The 11,842-nt window shown below is 42.6% G+C and overlaps 1 protein-coding gene across 1 annotated transcript; it reads right to left on the reverse strand.

Annotated features, from left to right (window-relative positions):
• Positions 1-7,259: 7,259 nt before the first annotated feature.
• On the reverse strand, positions 7,260-10,770 carry LOC111187068 (melanoma antigen preferentially expressed in tumors-like). Its single transcript, XM_022598355.2, has 3 exons — positions 10,258-10,770; positions 9,267-9,839; positions 7,260-7,848 (listed from the first exon to the last, which is right to left on the reverse strand). Exons 1-3 carry the CDS (start codon positions 10,542-10,544, stop codon positions 7,260-7,262), a joined length of 1,449 nt encoding a protein of 482 aa, XP_022454063.2. The 5' UTR covers positions 10,545-10,770.
• Positions 10,771-11,842: the final 1,072 nt, after the last annotated feature.

Raw genomic sequence — 11,842 nt, forward strand, 5'->3', positions numbered from 1 at the left:
TAGTTCTGTTTTTAGTTTTTTAAGGAACCTCCATACTGTTCTCCATAGTGGCTGTATCAGTTTACATTCCCACCAACAGTGCAAGAGGGTTCCCTTTTATCCACACCCTCTCCAGCATTTATCGTTTCTAGATTTTTTGATGATGGCCATTCTGACCAGTGTAATATGATATCGCATTGACATTTTGATTTGCATTTCTCTAATGATTAATGATGTTGAGCATTCTTTCATGTGTTTGTTGGCAATCTGTATATCTTCTTTGGAGAAATGCCTGTTTATGTCTTCTGCCTATTTTTGGATTGGGTTATTCGGTTTTTTGATATTGAGCTGCATGAGCTGCTTGTAAATTTTGGAGATTAATCCTTTGTCAGTTGCTTCATTTGCAAATACTTTCTCCCATTCTGAAGGTTGCCTTTTCGTCTTGTTTATTGTTTCCTTTGCTGTGTAAAAGCTTTTAAGTTTCATTAGGTCCCATTTGTTTATTTTTGTTTTTATTTCCATTTCCCTAGGAGCTGTGTCAAAAAGAATCTTGCTGTGATTTATGTCATAGAGTGTTCTGCTATGTTTTCTCTGAATTTGATAGTGTCTGGCCTTACATTTAGGTCTTTAATCCATTTTGAGTTTATTATTGTGTAGGGAGTGTTCTAATTTCATTCTTTTACATGAAGCTGTCCAGTTTGCCCAGCACCACGTATTGAAGAGGTTGTCTTTTCTCCATTGTATATTCTTGCCTCCTTTATCAAGACACATATTAATCAAAGTATCAAAAATTAAATACAAAGAAAAAATATTAAAAGCAACAAGGGAAAAACCACAAATAACATACAAGGGAATCCCCATAAGTTTAACAGCTGATATTTTCAGCAGAAACTCTGCAAGCCAGAAGGGAGTGGCAGGACATATTTAAAGTGATGAAAGGGAGAAATCTACAACCAAGATTACTCTACCCAGCAAGGATCTCATTCAGATCTCACAGAGAAATTAAAACCTTTACAGACAAGCAAAACCTAAGAGGATTCAGCACAACCAAACCAGCTTTACAACAAATGCTAAAGGAACTTCTCTAGGCAGGAAACACCAGAGAAGGGAAAGACCTACAATAACAAACCCAAAACAATTAAGAAATGGTCATAGGAACATACATATCAATAATTACCTTAAATGTAAATGGATTAAATGCTCCAACCAAAAGACTAGACTGGCTGAATGGATATAAAAACAAGACCCGTATATATGCTCTCTACAAGAGACCCACTTCAGACCTAAGGACACATACAGACTGAAAGTGAAGGGATGGAAAAAGATATTCCATGCAAATGGAAATCAAAAGAAAGCTGGAGTAGCAATTCTCATATCAGACAAAATAGACTTTAAAGCAAAGGCTATTAGAAGAGACAAAGAAGGACACTACATAATGATCAAGGGATCAATCCAAGAAGAAGATATAACAATTGTAAATATTTATGCATCCAATATAGGAGCACCTCAATACATAAGGCTAATACAGCCATAAAAGGGGAAACTGACAGTAACACAATCATAGTAGGGGACTTTAACACCCCACTTTCTCCAATGGGCAGATCATCCAAAATGAAAATAATAAGGAAACACAAGCTTTAAATGATACATTAAACAAGATGGACTTAATTGATGTTTATAGGACATTCCATCCAAAAACAACAGAATACACTTTCTTCTCAAGTGCTCATGGAACATTCTCCAGGATAGATCATATCTTGGGTCACAAATCAAGCCTTGGTAAACTTAAGAAAATTGAAATCATATCAAGTACCTTTTCCGACCACAATGCTATGGGACTAAATATCAATTACAGGGGAAAAAAACTGTATAGAATACAAACACATGGAGGCTAAACAATACACTACTAAATAACCAAGAGATCACTGAAGAAATCAAAGAGGAAATCAAAAAATACTTAGACACAAATGACAATGAAAACGATGACAACTCAAAACCTATGGGATGCAGCAAAAGCAGTTCTAAGAGGGAATTTTAGAGCAACACAATCCTACCTCAAGAAACAAGAAACATCTGAAATAAACAACCTAACCTTACACCTAAAGCAATTAGAGAAAGAAGAACAAAAATAAAACACCAAAGTTAGCAGAAGAAAAGAAACCATAAAGATCAGATCAGAAATAAATGAAAAAGAAATGAAGGAAACAATAGCAAAGATAAATAAAACTAAAAGCTGGTTCTTTGAGAAGATAAACAGATTGATAAACCATTAGCCAGACTCACCAAGAAATAAAGGGAGAAGACTCACGTCAACAGATTTAGAAATGAAAAAGGAGAAGTAACAACTGACACTGCAAAAATACAAAGGACCATGAGAGATTACTACAAGCAACTCTATGCCAATAAAATGGACAACCTGGAAGAAATGGACAAATTCTTAGAAATGCACAACCTTCTGAGACTGAACCAGGAAGAAGTAGAAAATATGAACAGACCAATCACAAACACTGAAATTGAGACTGTGATTAAAAATCTTCCAACAAACAAAAGCCCAGGACCAGATGGCTTCACAGGCGCATTCTATCAAACGTTTAGAGAAGAGCTAACACCTATCCTTCTCATACTCTTCCAAAATATAGCAGAGGGAGGAACACTCCCAAACTCATTCTATGATCCACCATCATCCTGATACCAAAACTAAAGATGTCACAAAGAAAGAAAACTACAGGCCAATATCACTGATGAACATAGATGCAAAAGTCCTCAACAAAATACTAACAAACAGAATCCAACAGCACATTAAAAGGATCATACACCATGATCAAGTGGGGTTTATCCCAGGAATGCAAGGATTCTTCACTATATCAATGTGATACAGCATATTAACAAATTGAAGGAGAAAACCCGTATGATCATCTCAATAGATGCAGAGAAAGCTTTCGACAAAATTCAATACCCATTTATAATAAAAACCCTCCAGATAGTAGGCATAGAGGGAACTTACCTCAACATAATAAAGGCCATATATGACAAACCCACAGCCAACATCATCCTCAATAGTGAAAAACTGAAACCATTTCCACTAAGATCAGGAACAAGACAAGGTTGCCCACTCTCACCACTCTTATTCAACATAGTTTTGGAAGTTTTAGCCACAACACTCAGAGAAGAAAAAGAAATAAAAGGATTCCAAATCGGAAAAGAAGAAGTAAAGCTGTCACTGTTTGCAGGATACTATACATAGAGAATCCTAAAGATGCTACCAGAAAACTACTAGAGCTAATCAATGAATTTGGTAAAGTAACAAGATACAAAATTAATGCACAGAAATCTCTTGCATTCCTATACACTAATGATGAAAAATCTGAAAGTGAAATTAAGAAAACACTCTCACTTACCACTGCAACAAAAAGAATAAAATACCTAGGAATAAACCTACCTAAGGAGACAAAAGACCTGTATGAAGAAAATTATAAGACACTGTTGAAAGAAATTAAAGATGATACAAATAGATGGAGAGATACACCATGTTCTTAGATTGGAAGAATCAACATTGTGAAAATGACTCTACTACCCAAAGCAATCTACAGACTTAATGCAATCCCTTTCAAATTACCACTGGCATTTTTCACAGAACTAGAATTAAAAAATTCACAATTTGTATGGAAACACAAAAGACCCCAAACAGACAAAGCAATCTTGAGAAAGCAAAACAGAGCTAGAGGAATCAGGCTCCCTGGCTCCAGACTATACTACAAAGCTACAGTAATCAAGATAGTATGGTACTGTCACAAAAACAGAAATATATATCAATGGAACAGGATAGAAAGCCCAGAGATAAACCCACGCACATATGGTCACCGTATCTTTGATAAAGGATACTTTATAATTTTTAAGGAACATTTATATCTTTATTATTTATAGAAATCACAGTGCAATTATTTACTCAACTAGCCTTTACATAATATAAGATTGATAGGGACAGAGTAAAGGGACAAAGGGTAAAGGGACAAAGTAGGTAATTAAATAGTTAATCCCACTAGGGGATTAAGTAAAAAAAATATATGGGAACCCCTGTAAGTTAATGATCACTTAAGAAAACAGGTTTGACCACAAAACCAAGCAGGCATGCTTAGCAACAAAACCATGCAACAGAAACATGAGACATGCCCCCAAACAATAAAAAAATGGTGGCATGAGACCCACATCCTTCCCAATGAGCTCAGAATGTTAATGGCCCCTAGGACATGCTCTCTACCCACATGAAAAACAATAATTTATGGAAAGGTGGCATTTCAAAGTGAAAGACCCTCATTGTACTGAGACCTAAAATAATTTTTCCATAGTGCCATGACAGTCCAGGCTTGACCATGTAGGGACAAGAAAACTCCCCTGTCCAACTTGGAGGAGGAGCTGATGATGGAAGCATGACATCTACTTAAGAATGAAGAAGAAGGTGGTCTTTTCTTCCTCCCCACTTTTCCTTTGATTATTAAACTGTAGCCCACTAAGTTCTCCAGGGCAGCACCCTGTTGCCCACCCACTTGTATGCCTCACAAGCATCCTATTTTAATAAATCACTTCTTATCTATCACTTTGCCTCTCACTGAATTCTTTCTGCATGGAGGACATAAAGGACCCAAGCTCTTCAGAGCCCCCCAAAATGCCACATAGCAGTTTCAAGATTTTTTTTAATACTGAATTATATAGTTCTGCTTGCAAAACTAATTTATATCCTCTGGTCTGGTCTACCAGTAGGTGCCTAAAAGTTCTGAGGCTCAGAATGTCTACCTAATAATCACTAGAGATGAATCCAATCTCTTCTCTGTGCCCCTCTCTGCACTGGCTGCTAAAGCACCCTGGGTGAATCAGGATTCTTTGGTGCCACAGGTATAAGCTGAGTCCCACTTCACACCCTGGATTCTGCTCTCCTTGAGGTTGTCAGGAATAGAGGGTAAACTAGAGGATGAAGATAGTGGGTGTGTCCACCAGGAGGAAAAAACAAGGGAAAGACCCTATTGCTGAGCTCTTACTGCATGTCAGGTCCTGTGCCAGGCCACCAACTAACATTGTCTCTTTGATTCGTGCTGAAATCCTGTAACTTGAGTGTGCGCCATTATCTTCATGTTACAGGGAAAATGAGGCCCTTGCCTAAAGTCCTCCCACCCTTATATCCTATTCCTCCCCCGAGCCAATAACACCAGTCTTTGATTTTGTAACGAGGAGTCTTCATATGGGTGCCTTTTGTTTAGGGCGACTGTGGTGGTTAATTTTGAGTCACTTTGTTGAAGGAATGCCCAGATATCTGGTAAAACAATAATTCTGGGTGTGTCTGGGAGGGTGTTTCTGGAAGAGATTAGCATTTTAATCCATAGACTGAGGGAAGAGATCTGCCTTCACCAGTGTAGGTGGGCATAATCCTATCCTTTGGGGGCCTGAATGGAACAAGAAATCCAATTCTCACCTTCTCTCTCTTCTTGCCCATGAACATTGAAGCTTGTGGCTCTAGAGCCTTCATACTCTGAACTTACACCAGGGGTCCTCTGGTTCTCAGGCCTTCAGCCTCAGACTTGGAATAACACTGTCAGTTCCACCATTTTTCAGCCTTAAACTTTGGTCTGAGTTATACCATCAGCTTTGCTGGTTGTCTAGCTTACAGACAGCAGACTGTGGAACTTCTCAGCCTCTGGAACCACGTAAGCCCATTCCCATAATAACGCCCCTCTAATACATAACTATATATACAGCTGACACTGGAAACATGGGTTTGAACTGCTTGGGCCCACTTACCTAAAGGTATTTTTCAATAGTAAATATAGCACTAAACCATCTGAAGTTGGTTGAATCCAAGGACATGAAACTGATGATGGAGACAGCAGACTATGAGTTGTATGAGGTACATAACAGGTATTTGATATATATCCCGATATGCTGATGTCAAAACATTCTATGCCAGTTTTCCATAACAGGGAGAGTCAGGAGGTATTAAGGGAATATAGTCAATCTCTAATTGACATGAACTAGCCCCCCCAAATGGTATAATTTTTTTTTTTTAGAAGATGTTGGGGGTAGGAGTTTATTAATTTATTTATTTTTGCTGTGTTGGGTCTTCGTTTCTGTGCGAGGGCTTTCTCTAGTTGTGGCAAGCGGGGGCCACTCTTCATCGCGGTGTGTGGGCCTCTCACTATCGTGGCCTCTCTTGCTGCAGAGCACAGGCTCCAGACGCGCAGGCTCAGTAGTTGTGGCTCACGGGCCTAGTTGCTCCGCGGCATGTGGGATCCTCCCAGACCAGGGCTCGAACCCGTGTCCCCTGCATTAGCAGGCAGATTCTCAACCACTGCGCCACCAGGGAAGCCCAAATGGTATAATTTTTAACACACTATAAAAATACTAAAAACATGTTACATGCCTACATGGTTTTAAAATTTTGCTAAAAGGAATTTGGATGTCTATACTGACCACAACTAGATTAATTCACGAAGGACCACTACGCACCCATGACAGGCATGGGTTGGTGAGGACCAGAGGCTCAGCTTAGCTGTATAGATACACCTTCCAGAACCATGGGCATTGCCTTGTGTAGTGAAGCTTTTTCCCAGCACATACAAAGACCAGAAACTCAGACTAAAGAACCCACCAGGAGAACTGTGAGGACTGCTCATGTCCAGGATCATGGCCTGAGCCAGCAGTGAGGACCCTGCCAAGAACTCTTCATGCTATTGGCTCATTGGCCACTGAGTATGTTCCCGTCGTTGTGTGTATTAACCCACTGAACAGCCACAGAAATAAGCAATGCGGTAAGAGATGCCCCAGATAGAATAAAGAATTTGCGGGAAGGGTAAGGTTTCAGATTATAGACAACTCAGTGCCTTTTTTTTTTTTTTAACCAGTAACTGAAGATGACTGAGGTATAAACTGCAAAAACAGAATAATACATCATGGGGGGCAACAGTCGGTTTACACTGGGGTCTCTTTATTTCTGACCATTTATTTACAGCCATCCACCCAGGGATAACTCCAACATGTGTATCTCAAGCCTGAACTTCCTTCCAGAAATTTAGATCAATATTTCAGACTCTATAAACACATATTCCTGAATGTCCCATCAACTACCTGAGTCAAGATTTCCCCCTGCAATCCTGCACCCTCGCTGGATCACCTTTCCTTTCCCCATTCACATTGATCAGATGTTGGAAACCATGGGTCAGTTTTCCCTTCAGGATGCACCTTTGCCTAGATTTCAGAGTCCAGGTGCTCAGAAGAAAGTTTTTGATAGAGAACTAGGCAGAATACCAACTAGGCAGGGTATTGTAGCTGTATACAACAGGCTCGGGATGATAGAATGTGTTTTCTCCACAGTAAGGACAGGGGCTGGAGCTAATCCAGATGGTCCTGGGACGTCCTAAGTCTCTAAGAATCTTCAACAGCCCAACCTGAAGCTGGAGAAGTCTCTCTGGGTGGAAATCTCCCTGAGGGCTGTAACTCTCCCGAGGGGCAGGATACAGCTCTTGACTTAAACTGAGCAGCCTGGAGGTGTGTCGCAGCAGCTTCTCCATGATGGCCATGGAGAGGAGGTTCCCACACATGCTGAAGGTCCTGAGCTGGGAGCAGTGGCTCAGGGCAGGCAGGATGGCCTCAAGTTGGGGGTCCATGATCCCACACAGATCTAAGTCCAGTTCCTGGAGGGTGGCTGTAACCTTCTCCAGCAGAACCGGGAGGAGCTCAGGACTAAAGTCGGTCAGAGTGACGCCACTCAGATCCAGGCCTTTTAGCTGACTGATGTTCGGGCACTGGGACAGATGTGTCACGTCTGATTCTGTAAACAGGCAGTTGGTTATTGAGAGGTTGTCCAAGGGGGTCTTCAGGCAGCTGGAGAGAAACCAATGAATTAGGTCTTGAAAACTGGAGTGGCAGGTGAACTCCAGGTGAGAGAAAAGCTCAAGGTCAAGGTTGTTCTGACCATCAGATAAAGGTCAATACCCAGAATACCCAATCTTATTTTAGCCTGAGTCCTTTCATCTTCCTTGTGTGACTGGGTCAAGTTCACAGAATCCTGAAAGCTCTCTTTCCTCATCTGTCAAGCAGAATAAAATTTACTCTACTTCCTTATGAGGATGAATGAAGATTATGGCATGGACTAAAACATGCTCAGAGGAGAGTCTTACACGGAGTTTCAACCAAGTGGCATCACTGAATTTTAATATTGGGAGACACGAAAAAAAATGCTTTCAACTCAGGTTCCTTCAGTCCATGCTCAGGCCCCTAGCACCTATATCTCAGGCCAAGTGACAGTCCTGGGTGATAAGCATAGAAAACTAACCTGTACAAGTTCCCAAATCATCAACTGTGATTTTCCAGTCTACAGGGGCTCACTTACACCCCTGCATCACCTGCAAATCACCTACCCCCCCTTTTTTTTTTTTTTTTTTGCGGAACGCGGGCCTCTCACTGTTGTGGCCTCTCGCGTTGCGGAGCACAGGCTCCGGACGCACAGGCTCAGCGGCCATGGCTCACAGGCCCAGCCGCTCCACGGCATGTGGGATCTTCCTGGACCGGGGCACGAACCCGTGTCCCCTGCATCGGCAGGAAGACTCTCAACCACTGCGCCACCAGGGAAGCCCGCCTACCCCTTTTTATAATCCTTTTGGCTCCAGCTCCTTAACCATCCTCTCCAGAATCATGCATTTCCCATATGTTAATTACCTTATCTGGAGCACAACACAACTTTTGCTGAAATGAATTTGAGACAGGTTCACTGTGGTCACTAAACGGGTGAGCACAGAGCTTCTCTTTAAAAATGTTCAGGTCAGCTTACATATTTTACTAGGTCATCTGATTAAAGACAGATATCTCTTCTTAAGGCAGAAATCACAAAATCTCCATTGATAGATCTGAATGGTCTAATCTGTACCATGGTGTCCTTTTCCAGAGCCTCTCTGCCAGTTTAGCCCTCTACCTTGATTTGTGTGGTTATGTTATACCACACTTCAAGATAGAGCAGCTGGGGCTTCCCTGGTGGCGCAGTGGTTGAGAGTCCGCCTGCCGATGCAGGGGACGTGGGTTCGTGCCCCGGTCCGGGAATATCCCACATGCCGCAGAGCGGCTGGACCCGTGAGCCATGGCCGCTGAGCCTGCACGTCCGGAGCCTGTGCTGCGCAACGCGAGAGGCCACAACAGTGAGAGGCCCGCATATCGCAAAAAAAAGAAAAATAATATAGCAGCAAAGGAGACAATGCATTCACATTCTATTGTGTTTATTGTTATTCAGCCAGTGTGGCCAGACTTACCTGAGCATTTGGTCCAGGCAGCCTTCAAGGAAGGAGGGAGATTCCATATGGAGATCCCGGAGGTGGTGCAGCCTGAGGAACTGAGAGGTAATTTGGACAACATGCTGCTGTTCCAGCTCCTCAAAGGCAGACACAAGAATGGGGGAGAGAAGGAGTCTCTGCACGTTACTCATCTGGCCCAGGAGAGGAGCAAACACGGCCAGGGTGGACAGATGCCAGGTGCAATTCACTTGCACCTCCTGGATACAGTCCAGCTGCACCCTGCTCAGGACTTCCTTGATGTTTTCTGTGGGCATTGTAATGATCCTCAGCTTCTTACAGCACAGGTGTATGGAACCTTTTCTCTGCTCCACCCACCGGATAAGGTAGATGAGGAATTCATCCAGGTTACTTTCCTTGAGGTGAAGTTCTACAAACACCTCCAACAGAGCTAACGGCTGCTTTGTTCTTGACCTGTCCTCAGCCACTGGTGCCATCATTGAGCTTGAGTGCACATGGTAATTGGATCCAGACCACATCCTCCAGAAATGCTGCCCAGTATTCCTTAAATCCAGAACCTGCAGCTTGCACCTCCTGTGGGGAAACAGAAGATTGGTAGCGATGGTTTAAGAGCCACACATAATGAAACCACAGTCTCAGCATTTAGGCAGCACTCATTTCCCACCTGGGCTTTTACTTCTCATCCCTGACATCACCTGCTGCCTTGCCCTCTTCTTCCCTCTCCGCCTCACCTTCCTCCATCTTGTTTCCCCTTCCATCCTTCCTGGTTCTCCACTTCTAGTACCTTAAGCATCACTAGAAAGATGTGGGGACGTGTTCCTTCAGGTGCCCTTTCATCTTAGGCACTCCTACATTTCTGGAAGTCAGCGATGGCCAAGGCCTCTGAGCCTCTTCACCTGGCATCAGAAGCCTCTGGGCCATCCGCTCTTGTGACACCAGCTGCCTCTCAAGGATGTCTAGGGCTCTACCAGGATGCCTGGATCAGACTCACCTGGGGCGACCCTGCTGGGCAACTAGGACATCAACACCATCCAACACTGCTCGTAAGGTCCCCCGGTGAGGCGTCTGCATCAGACCCCCCAGAGGCAGGCGGACAAAGGGCCAGGCTTGCACCATGGCCTTCAGGGCCTCACTGTGTCTCCCATAGAAGGCCAAAATGAACAGTGGTGGGAAGAGCTCGGTGGGCAGATACTCCAAAATGGAGATGACTGAGGTCTCATCCCTCAGCAGATCTATTGCTGCTAGGTCCAGGAGTCTGAGTGGGTTCCAGACACTCATGCTGACTCTGCTCCAAAAGGAATCCTGTGAATATTTGCAGGGAATAAGTCATCCTTCTCAAGCCAAACATGAGCAGACCTTCATGTGTCTCCTTACCCTTCAGAGGAACCAGTTCAGGGCCAAGGTCACTGCTCCAGCAGCAGTGGAAGAGCCTCTGTTTATCCGAATTCCACCCTGGGCTCTGTTGACACGAAGTCATAGCTCTGCCCCTTCTGGAACCATAAGAAGAGTCTCACAAGTACCATGGAGATGGAAATATCAACCACTAGCCTATCCATTTCCATCCATTTCTTTGCTTAATTATGTCTTGCTGGGAGGTGGGAATCATGAGCCTGAAAGCTGACCCCAACCTTTTTGGGGGCAAACTCTCACCATCACTTAATGTCCTAAGACTATGGGAATAGGAGAGCTATGTGGACCAACACAGCCTCCATCTTCAGTTCCCACAGTTAACCTGGCTGGGAAAGATTAAGGAGATACCCTTAAAATGAGCGTCATTTGTGCACAAACTAAATATTTTAAATGTCAAGAAATAAAATTCCAAATAGATAGATGTTTGTCATTCAAAAGTAAATCTTGTTGGTTAAGATATTTTAAAATGATATACATCAAAGTGCAGATCAAAATGTTTGGTATTAAGGCAAAGCTACACTTACAGGCAAAACAAAAACCTTTAATCCATTCATTGAAAAGGAAGAAAAAGGAAAATCTCTCTGCCATCCCTAGCTGCATGCCATCATTCAAGACCAGATTACCGTAGATGAGATTTGGGTGTCCTTAACTGAGATTGTTAACTTACCAGCTCTGATGTGATTGGCAGGATATTCAGACCTCAGTTCTGTTGGAGATCCCAGGCAGTGACACCAGAGCAAGAAAATTCTGCATCTCCTCTTAGGTACCTGAGGCTTTTGTAGAACTTTCTAATCACATCATCCCCCTTTTCAACTACTATCTTCCAATCAGAAAGTTATAAATAATTAGATTCTACTGTCCATCAGGTTAATCCTGATTGGATCTTTGTCTTTCTTCAGATGAGTTGACTGAATCAGATATTCATTCAAGAAAGAGAAAGAATGGGGGGTGGGGCGGCAAGAGAGTCAAGGAATCATTCCTGATTCACTCCACAAACATTGAGTTTTACTAATATGGACAGTTGTAGCTCTGGGTGTGAGACAGGAAGGGTTTAATCTCTTCCTGAATGAGAATAATAATACCAAAAGCATTATTGTTGGGGGATCTTCAGCCAGATCAAAGTAATCAAAATGTCCCAGAATTTTAAAAACTTTCTAAAAACAGTG

The sequence above is a fragment of the Delphinapterus leucas genome, chromosome 1 (assembly GCF_059928025.1).
Source record: "Delphinapterus leucas isolate spDelLeu-1000000601 "Yukka" chromosome 1, BTC_Dleu_Yukka2, whole genome shotgun sequence".
NCBI classification, from domain to species: Eukaryota; Metazoa; Chordata; class Mammalia; order Artiodactyla; family Monodontidae; genus Delphinapterus; species Delphinapterus leucas.